This window comes from Oryx dammah, unplaced genomic scaffold (genome assembly GCF_014754425.2).
Source record: "Oryx dammah isolate SB20612 unplaced genomic scaffold, SCBI_Odam_1.1 HiC_scaffold_2, whole genome shotgun sequence".
NCBI classification, from domain to species: domain Eukaryota; kingdom Metazoa; phylum Chordata; class Mammalia; order Artiodactyla; family Bovidae; genus Oryx; species Oryx dammah.
Window position 1 is genome coordinate 10,731,489 of NW_024070186.1, and position 26,140 is coordinate 10,757,628.

At 44.6% G+C, this 26,140-nt stretch overlaps 1 protein-coding gene across 1 annotated transcript in view; it reads left to right on the top strand.

Moving 5' to 3' along the window:
* Window positions 1–1,155: 1,155 nt before the first annotated feature.
* Window positions 1,156–26,140, top strand: part of LOC120880912 (testis development related protein) — a 42,966-nt gene continuing 17,981 nt past the window's right edge. The window contains exon 1 of the mRNA XM_040264332.1: window positions 1,156–1,350. Within this exon, the coding sequence (XP_040120266.1) occupies window positions 1,246–1,350 (105 nt within the window). The 5' untranslated portion in view covers window positions 1,156–1,245. The remainder of the gene's footprint in view (window positions 1,351–26,140) is intronic.

The window sequence follows — 26,140 nt, forward strand, 5'->3', positions numbered from 1 at the left end:
TACTGAGAAAAAGTAACAAGTCTAGGTTGTCATAACTGACTGTCACTAAGTCCCCTCGACTGCCCGTGAACTATACCACGTGTGGGTCATCTTACTTGCTGGTCAACGTCAGGCTCCCGGAAAGCGAGCGTCCGGCGCGCAACACAGCGGCTTCCAAGGTGGTGTAGCCAGCGAGCTGCCCGCTTTCCCCGCGGGCCTTCCGCTCCGAACGCAGACATATTCCCGTCCCTCTCCCCGCACCCGCCTGCGCCGAGCCCACCGTCTGAGGCCCATCCCGGGGCTCGGCCGCACCCTCCCCTCGGTGGCAGGTCCGCATGCCCAGTGCCTCCACCCTCTGTGGTGCCGGCTAACATTCGCGCTGTTACCCACCGGAGCTCCAGGCGGGACGCCTGCGCACCCCGGGCACCACCAGGCACCGGGGCGGGCCGACCCAGCGGGAACCCGAGCAACCACCACCTCCAGCCCCACCCACCGCGCCCGAGCCGCGGACACTGTGGTGTGCGCATGCGCACCATGCCCGCTCCGCGTCCGGTGGCTGTCGCCATGGTGACCGGAGCCCCGGCCGCCCCGCCCCCCGCGCCGCCGCCCGGCGGGCCTGGCCGCGACCCAGTTCGGGGTGAAGGGTGAGGGGTGAAGGGGTCAGCTCGGGGTGGGGATGTGTTCGGGGTGAGGAGGTATCACGGGGTGAGGGGTGAGCAGGTCGGCCGGATTGCGGGGAGCTTGGGTCAAGGGGGGAGCGGAGAGGGTCCGAGATGAGTAGGGGCTAGGTGACGGGAGCTTGGGTGAGGGGCGAGGGGTGAGAGGGTCGGTTTGGGTGGGCGGCCTGCGGAAAGGACCTCGTGGGATTATGTTAGGAGGTGAGGACCTCTCAGAGGAGGAGGAGCCTCTGGGGGTGGGGGTCGGTCGGGAGCAGGGCCTGGCCGGGGGTGGGGCGGTGGTGACCTGAGAGGGGCGGCGAGCAGGGGAAGTGAAGGCCCGGGGGTGTGGCCCGGGTCTGGAGGTGGGCCCGGGCCCGGACGGACGCCGGGTCTGGTTGGGTGAGGGGACCGAGCCCTGTCCGGGAGGGGGCGGGGTGGGCTGGGGAGGGCCCGGTCCGGGGGTGGGCCCGCCCCACAGCCCGGCCCCGCCCGGCCCCACTGGCAGCGTCCGGTCCTCCAGGAGCCGCAGCCCGGGCGTCCGTGCTGCGGGCCGGCCGAGGAGGAGCACGCACGGACACCGGCGTCCGCCTGCCCGCCCGCCTGCAGTATGTGGAAGCTGGGCCGAAGCCGGGTGCTCCTGGACGAGCCCCCCGAGGAGGAGGACGGCCTGCGAGGTGGGGCGCCGCCCGCCACCGCCCCCGCCGCCGCTCAGGTGAGGGGGCGCGGGGAGGGCGGGGCGCGGGAGGCGGGGGTCGGGGAGGGTGACGCGGGTCGGGATGCGAGCGGCTGAGGCCTGGCCGCGCAGTGGGGGAAGCGCACAGGTGGGGCGCGCAGGTGAGGCCCGCGCCGCGCGGCCCTTTAATTTCCCGACGCTGGTCCGGGCCCGGCGGCTGTGCCCCGTGGTGAACCACCCCCCCTACCCACCGCCACGTTACGAGTGACTGAACCCAGCGCCCCGCCGCCCTTCGCGCGGGTTTGGGATGGCGGGCGCAGTTCCCGGAGGTGGGAACCTCGGGCCGTGGCCTTCCAGCGGCGCGGGGGGACCTGCCTGCCGAGTGGACGCGGCCCTGGCCCCGGCCCGGGCCCATCAGTCCAGCGCCGAGTCCGGGGCCGCGCGCCGCGCTGAGCTGGACTCACCGGCGAGGCCTGGATTGGAGCGGGGCACCGGCCCGTCGGCGAGGTCGGGAGCTTCTGGGGACTGCAGCGGGCGCGCCGAGTGCGCTAAATACTTCTTCAGATAACAAACAGACCTTCACCTCTGTTTAAACCCTCCGTTGGAGGAAGAAGGCAGATGGCCTTTATTTAGACAGACACTGCCGTTACAAGTTCGGAGATATGCCTGGAATGTTTAGAATTTTTTAATTAAAAAGGACCCCAGGTGGATACTGTGCGCGTTACGTACGCTCCCCTCCACCCCACCCCCAACGCAGCGTTCCTTTTCCTGTGCAGTGAAATTAGGTCAGAAATTGAGCTTTTTATGTTAACAATGACTGTGGTCATACAGCTTGTTTGTTAAATGTTTGGAAACCCTCTCCTGTTGCTGTTGGCGTAAGACGGAAGTTAATGGTGACCTATGTCTCTCTTCTCGGCACTTGGAAATAGTTCACGAGATTGTTTCTTTCCCAGTTGGTTCTAAATAACTTCCCTTGGAACTTAAGTTCCTTCATTTGGATATTTTTTTAGTGGGAGTTAAATACCATTGGATAAGCATTTAAATATGATCCCTGTCTGAAGGGTCTTTTAGAAACCACTTCTTGGTAGTTTTAGTGCTCACCCTTCTGTTTACTTTTTAAATCTCAAAATTTTATGGTTATTCTAAAAAACAGCTTTCTTAAATATAATGTTGAGAAGTTAAGTGCAGTTTAAATGTGGTTACAGAAAATTTAATTCTGTAAATAACTATTATTGGTCAAAGATAAGCAGTATTGTTTCTGAATGAACTTAAAATTTTATGATCTGTTTTATAATCTGTTCTTCTATGTTCCGCTTCTATTTCTCCTAATGAATCCAAAAACACGTTTTTTCCCCTTCTAAGTTAAATTCAGTTCAGTTCAGTTGGTCTGTCGTGTCCCACTCTTTGCGACCCCATGAACTGCAGCACACCAGGCCTCCCTGTCCATCACCAACTCCCAGAGTTTACTCAAACTCATGGCCACTGAGTTGGTGACGTCATCCAACCAACTCATCCTCTGTCCTCCCCTTCTCCTCCTGCCCTCAATCTTTCCCAGCATCAGGGTCTTTTCAAATGAGTCAACTCTTCCCATCAGGTGGCCAAGTATTGGAGTTTTAGCTTCAACATCAGTTCCTCCAATGAACACCCAGGACTAATTTCCTTGGGATGGACTGGTTGGATCTCCTTGCAGTCCAAGGGACTCTCAAGAGTCTTCTCCAACACTGCAGTTCAAAGGCATAAATTCTTCTGTGTTCAGCTTTCTTTATAGTCCAACTCTCACATCCATACATGACTACTGGAAAAACTATAGCCTTGACTAGACAGACCTTTGTTGGCAAAGTAATGTCTCTGCTTTTTAATATGCTCTCTAGGTTGGTCATAACTTTCCTTCCAAGGAGTAAGCGTCTTTTAATTTCATGGCTGCAATCACCATCTGCAGTGATTTTGGAGCCCAGAAGAATAAAGTCAGCCACTGTTTCCACTGTTTCCCCATCCATTTGCCATGAAGTGATGGGACCAGATGCCATGATCTTCGTTTTCTGAATGTTGAGCTTTAAGCCAACTTTTTCACTCTCCTCTTTCACTTTCATCAAGAGGCTCTTTAGTTCTTCTTCACTTTCTGCCATAAAGGTGGTGTCATCTGCATATCTGAGGTTATTGATATTTGTCGCGGCAATCTTGATTCCAGCTTGTGCTTCTTCCAGCCCAGCATTTCTCTTGTACTCTGCATAGAAGTTAAATAAGCAGGGTGACAGTATACAGCCTTGACGTACTCCTTTTCCTATTTGGAACCAGTCTGTTGTTCCATGTCCAGTTCTGACTGTTGCTTCCTGACCTGTATACAGGTTTCTCAAGAGGCAGGTCAGGTGGTCTGGTATTCCCATCTCTTTCAGAATGCTCCACAGTTTATTGTGATCCACACAGTCAAAGGCTTTGGCATAGTCAATAAAGCAGAAATAGATGTTTTTCTGGAACTCTCTTGCTTTTTCCATGATCCAGTGGATGTTGACAATTTGATCTCTGGTTCCTCTGCCTTTTTCTAAAACCGGCTTGACCATCTGGAGGTTCACAGTTCACATATTGCTGAAGCCTGGCTTGGAGAATTTTGAGCATTACTTAACTAGCGTGTGAGATGAGTGCGATTGTGCAGTAGTTTGAGCATTCTTTGGCATTGCCTTTCTTTGGGATTGAAATGAAAACTGACCTTTTCCAGTCCTGTGGTCACTGCTGAGTTTTCCAAATTTGCTGACATATTGAGTGCAGCACTTTCACAGCATCATCTTTTAGAATTTGAAATAGCTCAACTGGAATTCCATCGCCTCCTCGAGCTTTGTTCATAGTGATGCTTCCTAAGGCCCACCTGACTTCACATTCCAGGATGTCTGGCTCTAGATGAGTGGTCACACCATCATGATTATCTGGGTCGTGAAGATGTTTTTTGTACAGTTCTGCTGTGTATTCTTGCCACTGCTTCTTAATATCTTCTGCTTCTGTTAGGTCCATACTATTTCTGTCCTTTAACAGAGAAAAGTTGGAAGGATAGGAGATTAAGCACCCACGTATATACTACCTAGACATAACCATTGTTGTTTAGTCACTGAATCCTTTCCAACTCTTTGCTACCCCATGTACTCCAGTCTCCTCTGTCCATGGGATTTTCCAGGCAAGAATACTAGAGTAGGATACCGTCTTTCTCCAGGGCATCTTCCTGACCCAGGGATCGAACCTGTGTCTCTTCAAGTTTATAAAATTACAGTCTATACCGTTTTTTTTTTTTTTTCCTCTGTGTGTAGTTGTATGTGTGTTTTAATAGACTCTCTTTTTTTTTTAGGTACACAACAAAACTCAGTGGAAAACAGAGTTCCCATATACTCTCTGTCCCCACACATGTACAGCCTCCCCCATACTAGCAAAATCCCATTTGGTACAGCCAAGGAACCTCCACTGACACATCGTTATTGCCCAGAATCCACAGTTTACATTAAGGTTCCGTCTTGGTATTGTCTCTTCTGTGGATTAGACAAGTGTATAGTGACATGACTTCACCATTATAGTGCCATGTAGTATAGTTTCAGTGCCCTAAAAATCCCCTCTGCTCTGCCTATTCATCCCTCCCCTGCCCCCCGCAACCACTGATCTTTTTGCTGTCTCCATAGTTTTGCTTTTCCAGAATGTCAGAGTTAAATCATAAGATATGCAGCTTTTACAGATTGACTTCTCTTACTGGCTGAGCAGTGTGCATTTAAGGATCCTCCGTGTCTTTTCATGGCTTGATAGCTCATTTCTTTTTAATGCTGAATAATATCCCATTGTCTGGATGTACCAGTTTACCAGTTCACTGCAGAGTGGCATCTTGGTTGCTTCCAGGTTTTAGCAATTATAAATGAAGCTTCTATAAAACATCATATGCAGGGTTTTGTGTGGATGTTAGTTTTTAACTCGTTTGGATAGATACCAAGGACTGTGTGATTCCTGGATCATAGAGTAAGAGTATATTCTGTTTGTCAGAACCAGACTGTCTCCACAGTGGCTGCACCAATTTGCATGCCCACCAGCAATGAGTGAGACTTCCTGTTGCTTCCTGCGCTTGCCAGCATGTGATGTCAGTGTTCTGGATGTTGGTCATTCTGATAGATGTGTACTGGCATCTCACTGTTGCTTAATTTGCATTTCCCTGATAACATTTGATGCAGAGCATCTCTTCATCTTGATCATTTGCCATCCATACAGGCCACCCACTCCAGTATCCTTGGGCTTCTCTTGGCTCATCTGGTAAAAAATCCGCCTGCAATGCAGGAGACCTGGGTTTGAATCCTGGGTTGGGAAGATCCCTTGGAGAAGGGAAAGGCTACCCACTCCAGTATTCTGGCCTGGAGAATTCCATGAATTGTATAGTCCATGGGGTCACAAAGAGTCGGACACAACTGAGTGACTTTCACTCACTCCTGTCTCTTTCAGTGAGATGACTGTTCAGATTTTCTTGCCCCATTTTTTAATTGAGTTGCTTTTTTCCCCTTATTGTTGAGTTTTAAGAATTCTTTGTGTATTTTGGATAGCAGTCATTTATGAGACGGAGAAGGCAATGGCAACCCACTCCAGTACTCTTGCCTGGAAAATCCCATGGATGGAGGAGCCTGGTGGGCTGCCGTCTATGGGGTCGCACAGAGTCAGACACAACTGAAGCGACTTAGCAGCAGCAGCAGCAGGTTATCAGTTACCTCTTTCAGAGATTATGTCTTTGGTGGTGTTTCCCCAAAGGCGTCTGCATTTTATCCTGGGTTACCTTCTAGGAGTGAGATTTGACTGCAGTTTCTATCTTACTATATCAAGTGTATCTATAGTTTGATGTGTTGAAAAAACTTTGCTATAGAAAAACAAACACTTTTTGTGGCAAGTTAGTCATACTCTAAATTTAGTTCATTTCATCAGGTAGATTGATATTTATCCCAAAGCCAGCTTCTCTTAGAATTAAATTATAAAATTTATGACAAGTCTACCATAAAACTTCTGCCTACAAAATTTTATTTTAAAGTTGAAAGAAGTAGGAGTTAATACAGAAGGATTTAATGGATCTGTTAAATTGTGTCTCATTAGAAAGACATTCTCATTCCACTTCATTTTCAGTCTATACCTTCCCCCCACTCCTCCCTGTCCCCTCAAAAAAGTCAGTTCATATTAAAACATGTAGGCTGGGAGTGCCCTTTGTCTTATTCCAGAAAAGCATTTAATTTGTGTTCAAATCTGGTCAGTCGACTTACTTGAAAATCAGGTCACACAGCTATAATCTGTGTCATTTTTTAAAAAAAGAAAAAATAGCTTAATGTTAGGTTCTAGTAAGTTTGAAATGTGAGGCATTCAGTCATTCCTTGGATTTAAGGAACACTTAACTGTTACTAAAATAGCTTTAACATTATAGAAAGCAAATTTATCTGAGTCTCTCTGTAGGCGATTACCCTTTTTTGTCATGAATATTCATCTATTTTGTATTAAAGTATAACAGGTTTTTAAGGTGAAACATTTATTGTAATCATTTAAAAAAGAGAGATTTAGAAGTTTTAATGAATCTAATGTTTGTTTAAACAACATCTGCTATGCATATAGTAAAACATTTCTGGATGTTCAATATTGGGTCTTCCTCTTTCCAGTAGGAAGTACCATTACTTTTTTTAATATAGCTATCCATGAAGCATTTATGTACATACATAAATGTATGTTTAAAATCACATATTTGCTTTTCCACCGCAAACATTTTTGTGTACTTGGAATGGTTCCCTCAATAAATAATATATGTATCACGGGGCACTTCCTGTCTCAGGCCTACAGCTGGGAAAAAAACCATCCTTAAGGCTGGGTATTATTAAATGCTAGAATTTATCTGGTTGGGTGATGGATGTGGAGGCGGCTGTCTTTAGGCGCTGCTGCTGGGAGCTGTGTGAGTGGGGGAAAAGTTGGTCTGAGATGATCCGCATGAGGGAGGGTTCAGCTGGTTTTCACTTGCTTCAAGCTGCCCTGAACAGGGTCCTGAGTGTTATTTGCTCAGTCATGCCCAGCTCTTTGCAGCCCACCAGGCTCCTCTGTCCATGGAATTTTCCAGGCAAGAATACTGGAGTGGGTTGCCATTGCCTTCTCCACCTGCAGTTGAATGTCTTCAGAAACAAAACTCAGGGCATTTGGGGCATATTTTCATTTAAATATGAAAAAACTTTATTTAAAAATTTAAAAGACTTTATTTAAAAGTTTAAAAGGCTTAGACATACTCTGTAGGCATTCCACAAAAAGTCAGAGAACGTTTCAGGTGTTTTTTACTCTGCTTTGAGGATAGGAAAAACCAAGAGTCTTAGTTGAGATAACACAGAATCTTTCTTGTGTGGTGCTGGGAGGGGTCTGTTGAAGTCTGTTATGGTGAGTTAGTGTGTTGCCTATGAGGTCAACATTAATAACTATGCAGTATATGTTAAATAAAGTTTTATATACTTCCCAGGTGGCTCAGTGGGAAAGACTCTGCCTGCCATTGCAGGAGACCTCAGTCTCTTGAATTGAGAAGATCCCCTGCAGGAGAAAACGGCAACACACCCCAGTGTTCTTACCTGGGAAATCCTGTGGACAGAGGAACCTGGCGGGCTACAGTCCGTGGGGTCTCAAAAGTGTCAGACACGAATTAGCGACTAAACAGCAACAACAACGAGGTTTTATGCCGAAACATGCACAAAACAAGGATATATATTGAATGATTGAAAAAAATGTGACCAGAGGCTCACAGGAACTTGACTCCGTATTTCCTGTAAGAACAGCAATTCAGTATTTGCTGATTCATAGCTGTCTTGAATATTGAAAATCGACTGTATTTTACATTTGAGTAACTTAAGGAAGCTAAAGAACTTGTATAGTTATGTAGCTACAAACAGGAATTTGAATCCAGGTTTCACATTTTATATTTAAAGTACTAGGGCTTCAGTAATTAGTGCCTTAAAAAGCATTGATAAAATTATGTCTTGGCTCAAATTTCACTATAACAAACATCCTAATATACTTTTATTTTTTTTGCTGTGCTTAAGTATTGTAATAATGAGTATATTTAAGAAGTCTTACTGTGGAAGGTAACGGCTCTCTGGTGAATTAGCAGGTGAAATACAGAACTGTTGTGCACACACCCTTTTCTTTATGCACCTCCCTTTTAACTTCATTATTTGAAGAAGAGCAGGTAGAATTTAAGCTGATTCTTGAAGAAAGATAGGGAGGGAGGGAGGAAATGGCATAGCTTTGGACCCCAAATAGCTTGGGGAATAGAAAACAAACCAGTTTAATTGGTATAGAAGGTTTGTACAGGGAAACTGGGAAACTCCACTGAGGGGTTTAGACTTCACCTTGGAGGTAAATATTGAAGGCCTTTGAGTCATAGCTTCCTGCCACTTCACAGGGAATTCTTGTCTGGGGAGGAGGGCTTAGAGGCAAGGTGCAGGTGACACAGGTAGGATCCTGGTATCGGAGTTCAGGCTGAAATAAGAGCCTGAATTCTAGAGGGATTAGGTTCAGGACAAGCGGGAGGAAGCAAACTTGCCAAGCCAATGGAAAAGAGAGCTGGTGCCTTTTGAAGTGAAGGTCAGAGGCTGAAGGGCACCTGGAGTGATGAGGAAGATGGTGTTACCTCTGAGCAGCAGGGAATCCTGGGCGTGTTGACTGTGGACATGTGACTTAGAGGCAGCTTCTGCCAGACGCCCGCATGGCTGAGCCGCACAGGTAGAGTGCTGGGTAGGACCCAGAGGACTCATCATTTGTGAGAAACTGCAAGAGCTGGCTCACCGTTGATGAATGAACTGAGACCACTGGAAAGGGAGCTGGTAGCCTGGCGTCAGCAGACAGTCCTGGTTCCCCGCCCCCTCTCAGCAGTTGTGAGACCTGGGGCCAGTGAATGCATTATTCACTCTGCAGAGCCCCTGTTCTAAGCCAGAGGGTTAGAGCAGAAGTGGAGAAGCTGACTGTAAAGGGCCACAGGTGTCCGTCACAGATGCGCAACTCTGCGGCTGTCGTGTGCAGACAGCTGTGACCTGTGTTGGTGAACAAGCGTGGCTGTGCTCCAGTAAAACTGTATTTACACAGGCAGGGCTGGGCCATTCTTTGCTGACCCTGGTTTAGAATAAAGGATCTTTGAAGTCTATACTAATTATGAGGCAACCTAATTCATTAGAGTTTTGCAGTGTGGAATTTGTTGTGATTTAGGGTACAAGTAGGAAGTCTTAGTTGCTAAACTTGGAAATTAATGGCAGATGCTGGAGTTCATTTATATTCTTCCTGGGCTTTCATTTTGTTAATTGGCCAGTGAACATTTCTGTATCTTTCTGTGCTTTCACATAAATTGTCAACTACGGTCCTTTACTTCCCATTCCATGATGAATGAGTCATGCTTTATAGTCAAGGAGACAACATTAAAAACAGCACAGTGATCTTCTGCATCATCTCAACCCAAACAGCACGTGGAGGCTTAGGGAACCGGGACGTGTTTTGTCGACAATTAAGAACTGTATGGTGGTGCTCATCTTCATTCTGCAGAGCCTAGGGACTGGCAGGTGCCCTTCTGGGAGAGACTGCTGACTTCCCACTAACAGCACGTGTTCATCGTGTGTACAGCCCCCCAACTGGAGACTTCACTCCCAGCATGCCTTGCACCAGCAAGAGCTCTGTGTCCAGGTCTGGGCAGTCACGTGGGAGGAACCAAGTGTGCTTGCCCTCCTGCTTCCCATTCCCTGGGCATTTTGGTCAGTGATGGTGGGGTTGTCCTCTGCCCCCGAGGGGGTTGGGTAACGTGGGGTATGCTGTTGGTGTAGTGTTCTGTTCTGTTGTGCTGTATTCTTGCAGCAAATTTTATTATAACTAGAGGCTTTATGACATACATCTACCCAGTTCAGTTCAGTGACTCTTTTCCACCTTACGGACTGAAGCACACCAGGCTTCCCTGTCCATCACCAAATACCGGAGTTTTCTCAAACTCATGTCCATTGAGTTGGTGATAACATCCAACCATCTCATCCTCTGTCATCCCCTTCTCCTCCTGCCCTGAATCTTTCCCAGCATCAGGCTCTTTTTTAATGAGTCAGCTCTTCACATCAGGTGGCCAGAGTATTGGAGTTTCAGCTTCAGCATCAGTCCTTCCAGTGAATATTCAGGACTGATTTCCTTTAGGATGGACTGGTTGGATCTGCTTGCAGTCCACGGGACTCTCAAGAGTCTTCTGCAACATCACAGTTCAAAAGCATCAATTCTTTGGCACTCAGCTTTCTTTATGGTCTGACTCTTACATCCATACGTGACTACTGGAAAAACCATAGCTTTGACGAGTGGACCTTTGTTGCAAAGTAATCTCTCTGCAAAGTAATGTCTTTTAAACATGTTGTCTAGGTTGGTCATAACTTTTCTATCAAGAAGCAAGCGTTTTTTAATTTCATAGCTGCAGTTACCATCTGCAATGACTTTGGAGCTCAAAAAAACAAATCTGTCACTATTTCCACTGTTTCCCCATCTATTTGCCATGAAGTGATGGGACCGGATGCCATGATCTTAGTTTTCTGAATGTTGAGCTTTAAGCCAACTTTTTCGCTCTCCTCTTTCACTTTCATCAAGAGGCTTTTTAGTCCCTCTTCACTCTTTGCCATAAGGGTGGTGTCATCTGCATATCTGAGGTTATTGATATTTCTCCCTGCAGTCTTGATTCCAGCTTGTGCTTCTTCCAGCCCAGCATTTCTCATGATATACTCTGCATATAAGTTAAATAAGCAGGGTGACAGTGTACAGCCCTGATGTACTCCTTTCCTGTTTGGAACCAGTCTGTTGTTCCATGTCCAGTTCTAACTGTTGCTTCTTGAGCTGCATACAGGTTTCTCAGGAGGTAGGTCAGGTGGTCTGGTATTCCCATCTCTTTCAGAATTTCCCACAGTTTGTTGTGATCCACACAGTCAAAGGCTTTGGCATAGTCAATAAAGCAAAAGGAGATGTTTCTCTGGAACTCTCTTGCTTTTTCAATGATCCAACGGATGTTGGCAATTTGATCTCTGGTTTCTCTGCCTTTTCTGAATCCAGCTTCAACATTCACGTTTCACGTAATGTTGAAGCCTGGCTTGGAGAATTTTGAGCATTACTTTGCTAGCGTGTGAGATGAGTGCAATTCTGCGGTAGTTTGAACATTCTTTGGCATTGCCTTTCTTAGGGATTGGAATGAAAACTGACTTTTTCCAGTCCTATGGTTACTGCTGAGTTTTCCAAATTTGCTGGCATATTGAGTGCAGCACTTTTACAGCATCATCTTTTAGGATTTGAAATAGCTCATCTGGAATTGCATCACTTCCACTAGCTTTGTTGGTAGTGATGCTTCCTAAGGCCCACTTGACTTCGCATTCCAGGATGTCTGGCTCTAGGTGCGGGATCACACCATTGTGGTTATCTGGGTCATGAAGACCTTTTTTGTGTAATTCTGTGCATTCTTGCCATCTCTTCTTATATCTTCTGCTTCTGTTAGGTCCATGCCATTTCTGTCCTTTATTGTATCCATCTTTGCATGAAATGTTTCCTTGGTACCTTTGATTTTCTTGACGAGATCTCTAGTCTTTCCCATTCTGTTGTGTTCCTCTATTTCTTTGCATCTACCCAGTGGCCTGCTCTATGTCATGTACCAGTTACTCCATTCTCCCTCTTCTGTATCTATGAAACTTTAAAATAAAACTTTAGTATTTCCTTGCAACTATTATATCTCATTTTAGATTTTCTTTGCTAGGTATTTAGCTGTAGCTCATAGTAAGTTTATTGACTGAAGATAAATAATACTTCTTTAAAAGAAAGTTGTTTTATAGTGGTATTTTACACAATAAATGGAAAAGTTTTGTCCTAAGGTGTAATTATAGACATTGGTTGATGTGGGAAGAAAGTGTGCTAAGAAATTTTACAGAGAAAAAACAGTGTATAATTATACTTAAGAGTGGTCATCTTCATACATTTCCATTTTTATCATAAGAAGTATGTATATCCCCATGTTGTTTTTTTTCCTGATGCCAAGCAGTTCTCCAGTCCTCTGACACCAACTGGGTGTCATCCGATTCAGTTGCGTTCTGACACAGCCTCCAGTTAGCACAGACCCTCCAGGTTACGGGCTCAGTCACATACAACTGCCCTCACATCAGAAGTCAGCCGCTAGCAGGTGGCCAGGCAAACCTGAGAGGAGCGAAGGCAGCATGATGGTGCAAAGGGAACCCCAGATCTGTTAACCCGCAGACGCATTGCCGTAACAATCAATGGTCCAGAAAAGCTCTTATGACTCCAGTAACCAGTTAAGAAGTTGCAGTCACCCAGGCCAGCACAAAGCCAAGAGCAGCTGCACTGAAGTGGTGACAGGCTGCTTCACTTCCCTCACTCACAAGAGCCACGTCCACAAGTGCCCCTCAGCAGGACTCTCAGTGAACAGCTTCCTGGTTACATGCACAAGAGAAGCTCCTCACAGGTCGATTTCTCTCACCTGACTGGCATGATTGGCACCCCTGGGGCCACTGAGAACAAGGAGAGTTTAGCTGCTTGCGGCCAGAGAACCTGCAGCCCCACAGATGGATGCTGGAGGGAGAAGCAGCTTACAGCTCTGGGCAGTGAGAGGTGGAGAGAAGACACGTCCCCAGAGAAGGTTTGGAGGCTCCAGGATCTAGCCAGGCTGATTGGTGAAAGTCTTTCCCTGTATGAAGCCAGTTCAGAAAGACTGGGAGAGGTGGCAGTTTTTACAAATGCCCAAATCCCAGCCAAGAATAACGAGGCAGATGAAGAAACAGGGAAATGTAGCCCAATCATAGGATCAAAATACATATCCGGAAACTGACCCTAAAGAAGCTAAGGTGTGTGAATTAACGACGAATTCAAAATAATAGTCTTAAACTGTAGTATGTTACAAGAGAGCATAGTGAACTAACTGCAGTTGTGAAAATGAACAAAATGTAAATATCAACAGAAGAAAGAAAGAAAAGAAAATGTAGTCACTTAGTCATGTCCAGCTCTTTGTGACCCCATGGACTGTGTAGTCCACCAGGCTCCTCTGTCCATGGAATTGTCCTGGCAAGAATATTGGAGCGGGTTGCCATTCCCTTCTCCAGGGGATTTTCCCAATCCAGGGATCAAACCCAGTCTCCTGCATTGCAGGTGATTCTTTACAGTCTGAGCCACCAGGGAAGCAAATATCAAGAAAGAGAAAGTGTGAAAAAGAACCAAACAAATTCTGGAGCTGAAGAATACAATAACTAAATTGAAAAATTCTCTAGAGTGTTCAACAGCAGAATTAACCAAGCAGAAGAAAGAATCAGAATTTGAAGACAAGTCACTTGAAATTATCAAGTCAGGAGCAAAAAGGAAAAATGATGGAGAGTGTGGGAAGCCTCAGAGGCTTATGGCACACAAACAAGTAGACCAGTATGTGTCACGGGGGAGACCTAGGAGGAAGGTCATGAAGCTTCTGAAACTCACGGCAGGATATGGACGTCCGAATTCAAGATGCCCAAAAGAGGCCTGGACCAAAACACATTGTAATAAAACCCACAAGGCCGAGGCAAAGAGAGAATCTTGAAAACAGCAAGAAAAAGTGAGTTGTCACAGGGGAGCTCCCATAAGGTTCTCAGAGGTGTTTCAGCAGTGACATTATAGGCCAAGAGGGAGTGGGGCGATGTATTCAAAGTGCAAGAATAAAAGAAGAGTGCCAACCAAGGAAACTGGATCTGGCAAAACTGTCCTTCAAAGTGAAGGAGAAATAAGACTTCGCAAGAGAAGTAAAAGCTGAAGGAGTGCACATCACTAGACTTGCTTTGCCAGAAATGCTAATGACAGGGTGCAAGGTGTGACGTGAAAGTGCACGAAAACATAACACTCTGTTAAAGGTGGATATACAGACAGGTGTGGGTCATGCCCAGTTCTTCGCCACCTCATGAATTGCAGCCCATCAGGCTCCTCTGTCCACAGGATTTTCCAGGCAGGAATACTGATGTGGGTTGCCATTTCTGCCTCCAGGGGATCTTCCCAACCCAGGGATCGAACCCACATTTCCTGGGGCTCCTTTGTTGGCAAGCAGATTCTTTACCACTGAGCTACCTGGAAAGCCCATATGGAAAGGTCCAAAATCTGTAATACTGTCATGGTGGTACATAAATTAAAAAATAAAAACCGGTAACTACAGTAACTATAAAATATAAAGAGATGTAATTTGTGATGTTTATAACATAAGTGGGGGGAGATGTACAGGAGTAGAATTTTTTTATGTGATTCAAATTAAGCAGTAATTAGTTTAAAAGATTGTTGTAACTATAAAATGTGTTATGTAACCTCCCCACAAAGAAAATACCCATAGGATATAAATGGAAGATGAGAAAGGAATCAAAGCATGCCACTGCAGAACACCAAGGAAGCATGAAGGCAGGAAGCAAAAACAGAAAAGAGGAGCAAATAAACTGTAAGACAAAAAACAGTCAACAAAATGTAAGTAGTAAGTGCTTCCCTGGTGGCTCAAATGGAAAAGAATCTGCCTGCAATGCAAGAGATCTGGGTTCAATCCCTGGGTCAAGAAGAACCCCTGCAGAAGGGCATGGCAACCCACTCTGGTATTCTTGCCTGGAGAATCCCATGGACGGAGTAGCCAGATGGGTCATAAAGAGTCAAACACAACTGAGTGACTAACATTTTCACTTTCACTATCAGTAATTACTTTCAGTGTAAACGTCTTAAACTCCTCAATCAAAAGATACAGAGTAGCTGAATAAGTGTAAAAAATAAGTATGCAGGTACATCAAACAAAAATTTGAGTCAAAGATTCTCACAAGAGACAAAGAGGGACATCATATGATTATACATATTACATATATATGTATACACACACACACACATATATCCTATAAAGCTTTCAGTTTTCCAGCACTGAGCAGGAGAGGTTAAATGACTGGTCGGCCATCACTCACTGAGTCAGTTTAGCCCCCCCTCAGCCATCAGGGGAGGCATGGCGGTGGGACTGAAGGAGAATTGTGACTGTAGGAGTTGCTTTTCTGGTGGCCAGCCACCCCACCCCACCCCACCCCACCCCACCCCAGTCCTGAAGTTCTGAGGCCCCCAAGACCCCTGTGTCATCATATTAGCATTCAAAAGACTACAAATTCCCAGACTTTGGTGACTTTGTGCCAGGAAACAAAGATCAAGTATTATTTTTACTGTACTAGATCCCCAATATTTGATTTATTGTAAATGTATGTGGATTTTAAGTTAAACTTTTTATTAAAATATGTAAATGTTTTCTTAAAAATCTTTAAAAAAAAGATGAAGTCTCAATTTTTTCCTGTGTTTTTTTCCTGTTGCTTTTATGCTGAGAAAGGCATTTCCTTCCTTGAGATCAGATTCTCCTTAGTTCCTTTATGGCTTCAGTTAAAAGGAACAGCTCTTTCATCTGTGTGGAATTTATTTTCTGTGAAAATAAGGAATTAAGTTTTTCCTCTCAAAATAGATAACCAATTGTTGTAAGTCTGTTTTGTTTTTCTTTAAATAATTTTTCTTTTACCCTCTTTGTCACATCACTGTTACTAAAATTCTTCTCTGTTAGGCTTTGTAGGGTTTTCCCTTCTCTTCTCTTGAACTCTGTGTATTCTTGTTCCATTTCCACAGTTTACTTACTGAAGTTTTATAATGTATTTAATAACTGGTGGCACAAATTGTGTTTTCTTAGCCTTTTAAAAATGTTTTTGTGAATTAAAAACATTGCATGCCACATGGTTAAGAAACAGATTTTTGGAGCCATCAAACCACTACAGCTGCCCAGTGGTGAGCCCAGAGGGCACTCAGGCTGGCAAAGCACAGGATTCTGGCCCCAAAGAGTGAGATGCACAGCAGAGGCACGATTTCAGTGAGCCCAGACTCTTGCATCTTGCCATGCATAGAGAAGCACTAAATTCCTTAACTTGGTTTTCTTTGATTATCAGGAATCTTTGGATGTTCCCCTACCTGGTCTGTGTTGCAATATTCCTGTAGACCCAGCTACTGCTCTCTCACCCTTCAGAGCAGTCCCTCAGGGCTACCCGGGAGCTGCCCCTGGCTTGCGCCCTCAGGAAGCTCTTCAGATGAAACTCTTGTCAACTTTTAGGTTGTGTTTTTTTTCTCCCAGTTGACACTTTCCTGCTTACTTTTTGTATGTATGTGTCTTACTGAGCTAGATTATTATCTTCTTTTTTGTTTTTAATGCACCTTTTATTTCATTTAGAGCAGTTTTAGATTCACAGCAAAACTGAGGGTAAGGCACACACGACTGGGTAAACCCCAGTCCTCCACCTCCTGCCTCCACACATGCACAGCCTCCCTCTCTGTCACCATCCCCGCCAGATGGGACGTTTGTTACAATCAGATATATTGTCATCTCCCAGAGGCCATGGTTTACATCAGGGTTCACTCCTGGCCCATGTTGTGGGTTTGGACAAACATGAAGCAACACATATCCACCATTATGGTGTCACACAGAGGGGTTCATAACCCAAAGATCTCTGTGCTCCGCCTGTTCTTCCTCCTCCAAGTGAAGTCAAGTCACTCAGTCGTGTCCGACTCTTTGCAACCCCATGAACACCAGGCTCCTCCATCCATGGGATTTTCTAGGCAAGAGTACTGGAGTGGGTTGCCATTTCCTTCTCCAGGGAATCTTCCCGACCCAGGGATCGAACCCCAGTCTCCCACGTTGTAGACAGACGCTTTACCGTCTGAGCCACCAGGGAAGTTTCCCTCCTCCAAACCCTGGTGTTATTACCATCTCCACAGTTTTGCCTTTTCCACAGTGTCACACAGTTGGAATGTATAGTATGTGGTCTTTTTATATTGGCTTCTTTCACTCAATATGCATTTAACTTTCCTCCATGCCATGTCTTTTCATGCCTTGGTAGCTCATTTCTTTTCAGCTGAATAATGTCCCAGTTTCTGGAAATACTAAGTTTATTTATCCATTCACTTGCTGAAGGACGTCTTGGTTGCTTCCATGTTTTAGAAGTTAAGAATGAAGCTTCTGTAAACATCCATGTGCAGGTTTATGTGTGATCATAAGTTTTTGATTCCTTTAGTTAAGTACTAAAGCATGTGATTGCTGGACCTTACAGTTTGTTGTTGTTCAGTTGCTAAGTTGTGTCTGACTCTTTGCAACCACATGGACTGCAGCATGCCAGGCTTCTCTGTCCTTCACTGTCTCTTGGAGTTTGCTCAAATTCATGTCCATTGAGTCAGAAATGCCATCTAACCATCTCATCCTCTGTTGCCTCCTTCTTTTTCCTCAATCTTTTCCAGCATCAGGTTCTTTTCTGGTGAGCTGGCTCTTCACATCAGGTGGCCAAAGTATTGGAGCTCTAGCATTAGTCCGTACAATGAATATGCAGGGTTGATTTCCTTTATGATTGACTGGTTTGATCTCCTTGTGGTCCAAGGGACTCAAGAGTCTTCTCCAGCACCACAGTTCAAAGTATCAATTCGTGACACTCAGCCTTCTTTATGGTCCAGCTCTCACATCCATACATGACTAGCAGAAAAACATAGCCTTGACTGTATGGACCTTTGTCAGCAAAGTGATGTCTTTACTTTTTAATATTCTGTCTAGGTTTATCATAGCTTTTCTTCCAAGGAGCAGATATCTTTTAGTTTCATGGCTGCAGTCACCATCCACAGTGATGCCCAAGAAAATAAAATCTGTCACTGCTTTCGCTTTTTCCCCATCTGTTTGCCATGAAGTGATGGGTCCAGATACCATGGTCTTAGTTTTCCTTTTTTTTTAATGTTTTATTTTATTTATTTATTAGACATGCAGCATGTGAGATCTTGGTTCCCCAACCAGGGATCGAACCCATGCCCCATCCATTGGGTGGGCAAAGAATCTTAACCACTGAGAACCACTGAATCTCAGAATCTTAACCACTGGACCACCAGGGAAGTCCCAATCTTAGTTTTTTGAATGTTGAGTTTTAAGCCAACTTTTTCACTTTCCTCTTTCACTTTCATCAATAGGCTCTTTAGTTCCTCTTTGTTTTCTGCCATTAAAGTGGTTCCATCTGTATATCCATGGTTGTTACTTCTCTGGGCACTCTTGATTCCAGCTCGTGATTCATTCAGCCCAGCATTCCCCATGATATATATTCTGCATAGAAGTTAAATAAACGCGGTGACAGCATACAGCTTTGTTGTACTCCTTTCCCAATTTTGAACCAGTCAGTTGTTCTATGTCTGGTTCTGTTGCTTCTTTATCTGCATACAGGTTTCTCAGGAGACAGGTAAGGTGGTCTGGTATTCCCATCTATTTAGGAATTTTCCACAGTTTGTTGTGATCCAGACAGTCAAAGGCTTTAGTGTAGTCAATGAAGCAGAAGAACATGTTTTTCTGGAATATTCTTGCTTTTTCTCTGATCCAGTGGATGTTGGCAATTTGATCTCTGGTTCCTCTACCTTTTCTAAACCCAGCTTGTATATCTGCAAGTTCTCAGTTCACGTAATGCTAAAGTCTAGCTTGAAGGATTTTGAGTATAACCTTACTGGCATGCAGAATGAGTCCAATTTTACAGTAGTTTGTACCTTCTTTGGTACTGCCTTCTTTGTAATTGGAATGAAAATTCACCTTTTCCAGTCCTGTGGCCACTGCTGAGTTTTGCAAATTTGCTAACATACTGAGTACAGCACAGTAACAGCCTCATCTTTCAGGATTTTGAGTAGCTCAACTGGAATTCTATCACCTCCACTAGCCTTGTTTGTAGTAATGCCTCCCAAGGCCCACTTGACTTCAGATTCCAGGATGTCAGGCTCTAGGTGAGTAACCACACCATTGTGGCTATCCAGGACATTTTTTATATAGCTCTTCTGTGTATTCTTGCTGCCTCTTTTTAATCTCTTCTACTTCTGTTAGGTCCTTACAATTTCTGTCCTTTATCGTGCTGATCCTTGCATGAAATGTTCCCTTGATATCTCCAGTTTTCTTGAAGAGATGTCTAGTTTTTCTCATTCTGTTGTTTTGTACTTCCTTGAACTGTTCTTTGAAGAAGACCTTCTTATCCTTGCTATTCTCTATTACTGCATTCAATAGGGAATATCTTTCCCTTTTTCCTTTTCCTTTTGCTTCTCTTCTTTCCTCAGCTGTTTGTAAAGCCTTCTCAGACAACGCTTTTGCCTTCTTGCATTTCTTTTTCACTGGTTTTTGTCACTGACTGCTGTGTCGTGTTACAAACCCTCAATCCATAGTTCTTTGGGCATTCTCTCTTCCAGATCTGGTCCTTTGAGTCTGTTAGACTTCTCCACTATATTATAATCATAAGGGATTTGAGTTAGGTCATACCTGAATTGCCTAGTGGTTTTCCCTGCTTTCTTCTATTTAAGCATAAGTAGGATAAGGAGCTGATGATCTGAGCCAAAGTCAGCTCCTGGTCTTGTTTTTGCTGACTATATAGAGTTTCTCCATCTTCAGCTGCAAACAATATAACGAGTCTGATTTTGGTATTGACTATCTGGTGAGTCCATATGTAAAGTCATCTCTTCTATTGTTGAAAGAGGGTGTTTGCTATGACCAGTGCATTCTCTTAGCAAAACTCTGTTAGTGTTTGCCCTACTTCATTTTGTACTCCAAAGCCAAACTTTCTTGTTACTCCAGCTATCTCTTGACATCCTACTTTTGCATTCTAATCCTCTATGATGAAAAGGTATTACTTCTAGAAGGTCTTGCAGGTCTTTATAGAACCAGTCACCTTCAGCTTCTTTGGCTTCAGTGGTTGGACATAGACTTGGAATACTATGATGTTGAATGATTTGCCTGGGAAACGAACCAAGATCATTCTGTTGTTTTTGATATTGCACTCAAGTACTGCATTTTGGACTCTTGTTGACTATGAGGGCTATTCCATTTTTTCTAAGGGATTTTTGCCCACAGTAGTAGATATAATGGTCATCTGAATTAAATTCACCCATTCCCATTCCTAAGATCTCAGTGTTCACTCTTGACAACTGCTGCTTGAGCATGTCCTACTTACCTTGATTCATGGACCTAACTTTGCAGGTTCCTATGCAGTATTGTTCTATATAGCATCGGACTTTACTTTTACCACCAGACACATCCACAACTCAGCATTGTTTCTGCTTTGGCCCAGCCACTTCATTTTTTCTGGAGCTATTTCTCTGGTCTTCCCCAGTAGCATACTAGACACCTTCCGACCCACAGGGCTCATCTTCCAGTGTCATATATTTTTGCCTTATCATGGGGTTCTTTGCGGCAAGAATACGTTAGTGGTTTGCCATTCCCTCTTTCAGTGGACCATATTTTGTCAGAACTCTTAACTATAACCCATCCATCTAGGGTGGCCCTGCACAGCATGGCTCATAGCTTCATTGAGTTATGCAAGACCCTGTGCCATGACAAGGCTGTATGTGAGCCATGAAGGGGGACTTTATAGTTAGAGTATATTTATTTGAATAAGAAACTGCCATACTCTTCCAAAGTGACTTTTCCAGGCTTCCCTGGTGGCTCAGAGGTTAAAGCGTCTGCCTCCAATGCCGGAGACCTGGGTTCTATCCCTGGGTCAGGAAGATCCCCTGGAGAAGGAAATGGCAACCCACTCCAGTATTCTTGCCTGGAGAATCCCATGGATGGAGGTGCCTGGTAGGCTACAGTCCACAGGGTTGCAAAGAGTCGGACATGACTGAGCAACTTCACCTCACCTCACCAGCAGTGAATGAGAGTCATTTGGTGGTGTCAGTATTTTGTGTGTTTTAGACAGTATCTTAAGACCTGATAGGTGTGTCTTTTGCAGATGTTTTCTTCAAGTCTGGATTTTCTTCTCTCTAGAATTTTCACTGTTTTCGTTGTACTCCACACTCCTGAGGGCTGTAATGTGGTGCCAGTGGGGGCAGCGGCTCACTGCCTGAAGGGACTCGGAGAAGCCCAGGGCTTAGACTTTCTTCTCTGACTCTGCCCTGCCTCATGTGGAAAGCACACTACCAGACCTGTATCTGAGAAGAAATTAATATTCCCTAATATTTATTCTTGCCATTTAGGTAATTCTTTTTTAGGTAATGATTTTTTTTATTTTCATTTATTCAAGTTTTTAAATATAATCTGTCAAGGTAACATGTAAAAGTTTTTTCTGGACATTTTAAATGTTCTCTTGAGAACAGCATTTTTTCTATTGTCTTTAATTGCAATAAAGCTATTTAGTTTTGTACATTTATTTTATATTTAGCCATTTCATTAGGTCTAATGGTTCTTCATTTGATGCTTTTTCCATCTTCTAGTTATATGATCTTTGCCTAAATAATAGTAATTGTACTTTCCTTCCCAGTAGTTCTAACTCTTTTCTGTTTTATGCCTTGTACTGATTAGAACTTACAGAATAATACTGAGTAATAATGTGGAAGGGCGGCCATATCTTTTTTCTGACTTTACTGGGTTATGCCAGGTAGAATATCATTTATTTTGAAAGTACCGTAAGCATTCTTATACATTGTTTTGAATGCCTGTATTTGTAAGTTTAATGAGAGGTAGGTTTCATAGATACAGTTTTTTGGCTGGCCAAGAGATTGATTAGTGAGCATTTAAAAATCATCAAAAATGTAGATCAGCAACTATATTTAAAGTGAGGGTGGAGGAGGGACCTAAGATCCAGTCCCATGGCTATCTCTTCAGGCGGAGGTCAGCATTTGCCAAGTTTAATGAGTTTTTGGCTGAGTAGGTGCTGCTTTTCTGGTAAACTGCAGATATACGCGGGGCCCTGACCTGATCTGCATTCCCAGTATTTATGATATCTTTATTCAGAAATATTAGCTGAAGGGTAGGAAAATCTGAATTGCAAAATGTTTCCCTTCCTAGATTTTTTTTTCAGGATTGAGTCCATCAAGATCTAGTTCCTCTGATTTGTGAGATGAGGATCTTTATTTTAGGTGGCCCTTCAAGAGCAGAAACAAATACTCTTAGCCTGCTGGTGGCAGCCTCTGGTGGGGGTGGGGGACAAGGGTGGTGGCCCATGAGAGCTGCCAGTGGTCTCTCCCCGTGGTCTCGTGGGACTCCTGACCCTGGAGCAGGAAAACTGAGTTTGCCATTTCCCAGTGCCTGTGAGCCCTGCCCATCCCTGCAGCCACTTAAAGAGAACCACCCATGTGCTGATATGGAGCTTCTAGTCCAGACGCCATCCTGTGTCAACATGTGTGAGCTGAGGAGTCAGCAGGGTCGGCAGAGGCTTGCTGGCCACTGGGTTTCTGCTGAGCATGTTGGTCTAGGGGAGCTTAATGTGACTGTGGCCGGTGTGTCCCTTGCAGGCCCGCTCTGGTCCAGTTTCCTGGGGGTCATTCGTGCAGGCTTTGTGTGGAGTCCCATCCCTCAGTCTTCATGCCGTTGGACATATTTTTCTGTTAAATTTATGTGTGTGTGAAACGGTGGCTGCTGTTAGTCGTCTGTGCCAGGATTCAGGCATGTCAAGAGCATCACGGCCGTTGGAATCGTGTCCAGGCATCTTCAGAGGAGCGAGAAGGCCAGTGTGTGCCATGCTTTTGTTGTGCACTGCTGCACCTGTGAACCTGCTGCTAAGAGTTTTGCAATGTGACCAGATGTTCCAGCATCTTCCTCTGTTGCTGGCCAAGGCTGGTGGAGGTGTGGGAAGAAGCTTTCTGACTTCTGGGTGTATCCCGCACGCCTTCCACAGCATGTAAAGTACAACCATCTTACTTAATCCATTCACTCAAATGGTACCACTAAACGATTCTTGGTGTAGTCACAGATATGTGGCTACAACCTACCAAGTTAGGACACTTTCAGGACCTCAAGAAGAAGCCCTGTGGCTCTTCCCCCACCGTTTCCCTTCCCCAGGCAGCTGCTGGCCCAGCTGCGTCACTGCATCTGCACTGCCCTGGACGTTTATTTGAACAGAAGATCGTGACGTATGCACTGTTGTGACTGACCACTTTCACTGAGCATAGTGTTTTAAAAGGTTCATCCATGCTATAGCTTATGTCAGTACTTAGTTACTTATTTTGACTGGATCATGCTCCATTTTATGAATTTATCACAAATGTTTGGTTGTTTCCATTTTTTGGCTATTATGAATAATGTTGCTATAAACATTTGTGTAAAATATTTTGTGGGGCTGTGGCCTTGTTTTCATTTCTGATGGGTATATATCTAGGAGTGGAATTTCTAGCTGCCTCAGACTGACTGTTTATTCTCCCAGATTCATATGTTAAATCCTACCCCATGTGATGGGGGCTAAGCAGTGGGACCTTTCGGAGGTAATTAGGTGATGTGCCAGAACCCTTGTGAACGGGACCCCCGAGAGCTCCCTGCCTCTCCCACCACATGGAAACACACCAAGCGTAGCCAGCTGTGAGGCAAGAAGAGTGCCTCACCACTCAGCCTCTGGTGGCACCTCATCTTGGACTGCCTACCCTCTGGACTGTAAGGAGTACACTTCCATTGCTTATAAGCCACCCAGTCCATGGGCTTCTGTTAACAGCGGCTCAGATGGACTTGGACACTGGGTCACATGGTTTCTCTGCATGTAATCATTTTAGAGACCTGCTGGCTGTTTCCTCCACGTGATGGCATCGTTTTTCATTCGCCCAGTAGTGTGTTAGGGTGTGATTTCTCCACTTCCTCACATATGTATTGCTCTGACTTCCTGATTCTAGCTATCCTCATGGGTGTAAAGTAGTATTTCACTGTGGTTTGACTTGTATTTCTCCGATGACACATGTATTGAACATCTTTTTGTGTACTTCCTGGCTGTTTGTATAACTTCCTGGAGAAGTGTCTATTCTGATGCCTTGTTCATGTAAAAAATTTTAGTTATCTCTTTATTATTGAGTTGTAAAGTTCCTATGTGTGTTCTAGATACATATAAGAACTTTATCAGATATATGATAAAGTTTCAGTTCAGTTCAGTGGCTCAGTCGTGTCTGACTCTTTCCGACCCCATGAACCGCAACACGCCAGGCCTCCCTGTCCATCACCAACTCTCGGAGTCCGCCCAAACCCATGTCCATCGTGTCTATGATGCCATCCAACCATCTCATCCTCTGTCTTCCCCTTCTCCTCCTGCCCCCAATCCCTCCCAGCATCAGGGTCTTTTCAAATGAGTCAACTCTTCACATCAGGTGGCCAAAGTATTGGAGTTTCAGCTTCCACATCAGTCCTACTGATGAACACCCAGGACTGATCTCCATTAGGATGGACTGCTTGCATCTCCTTGCAGTCCAAGGGGCTCCCAAGAGTCTTCTCCAACACCACAGTTCAAAAGCATCAATTCTTCAGTGCTCAGCTTTCTGTATAGTCCAACTCTCACATCCATACATGACCACTGGAAAAACCATAGCCTTGACTAGACGGACCTTTGTTGGCAAAGTAACGTCTCTGCTTTTTAATATGCTGTCTAGGTTGGTCATAACTTTCTCCTTCCAAGGAGCAAGCACCTCTTAATTTCATGGCTGCAATCACCATCTGCAGTGATTTTTGGAGCCCCCCAAAATAAAGTCAGCCACTGTTTCCACTGTGTCCCCATCTATTTCCCATGAAGTGATGGGACCGGATGCCATGATCTTCGTTTTCTGAATGTTGAGCTTTGAGCCAACTTTTTCACTCTTCTCTTTCATTTTCGTCAAGAGGCTCTTTAGTTCCTCTTCACTTTCTGCCATAAGGGTGGTGTCATCTGCATATCTTAGGTTATTGATATTTGTCCCGGCAATCTTGATTCCAGCTTGTGCTTCCTCCAGCCCAGTATTTCTCATGATGTACTCTGCATAGAAGTTAAATAAGCAGGATGACAATATACAGCCTTGACATACTCCTTTTCCTATTTGAAACCAGTCTGTTGTTCCATGTCCAGTTCTAACTGTTGCTTCCTGACCTGCATACAGGTTTCTCAAGAGGTAAGTCAGGTGGTCTGGTATTCCCATCTCTTTCAGAATTTTCCACAGTTTATTGTGATCCACACAGTCAAAGGCTTTGGCATAGTCAATAAAGCAGAAATAGATGTTTTTCTGGACCTCTTGCTTTTTCAGTGATCAGTGGATGTTGGCAATTTGATCTCTGGTTCCTCTGCCTTTTCTAAAACCAGCTTGAACATCTGGAAGTTCACGGTTCACGTATTGCTGAAGCCTGGCTTAGAGAATTTTAAGCATTACTCTACTAGCATGTGAGATGAGTGCAATTGTGTGGTAGTGTGAACATTCTTTGGCATTGCCTTTCTTTGGGATTGGAATGAAAACTGACCTTTTCCAGTCCTGTGGCCACTGCTGAGTTTTCCAAATTTGCTGGTATATTGAGTGCAGCACTTTCACAGCATCATCTTTTAGGATTTGAAATAGCTTCACTGGAGTTCCATCACCTCCACTAGCTTTGTTCAGAGTGATGCTTTCTAAGACCCACTTGACTTCATATTCCAGGGTGTCTGGCTCTTGATTATCTGGGTCGTGAAGATCTTTTTTGTACAATTCTTCTGTGTATTCTTGCCACTTCTTAATAGCTTCTGCTTCTCTTGGCTGTGAAAATAGCTGTGAAAAGAAGGGAAGTGAAAAGCAAAGGTGAAAAGGAAAGATATACCCATTTGAATGCAGAGTTTCAAAGAATAGCAAAGAGAGATAAGAAAGCCTTCCTCAGTGATCAATGCAAAGAAATAGAGGAAAACAATAGAATGGGAAAGAAGTAGAGATCTCTTCAAGAAAATTAGAGATACCAAGGGAACATTTCATACAAAGATGATAAAGTATATATTTGTAAATTCTTTCATTCTGTGGATTGTCTTCACTTTTTTGCTAGTGTCCTTTGAAGCACGAAAGTTTTAAATTTTGATTATAT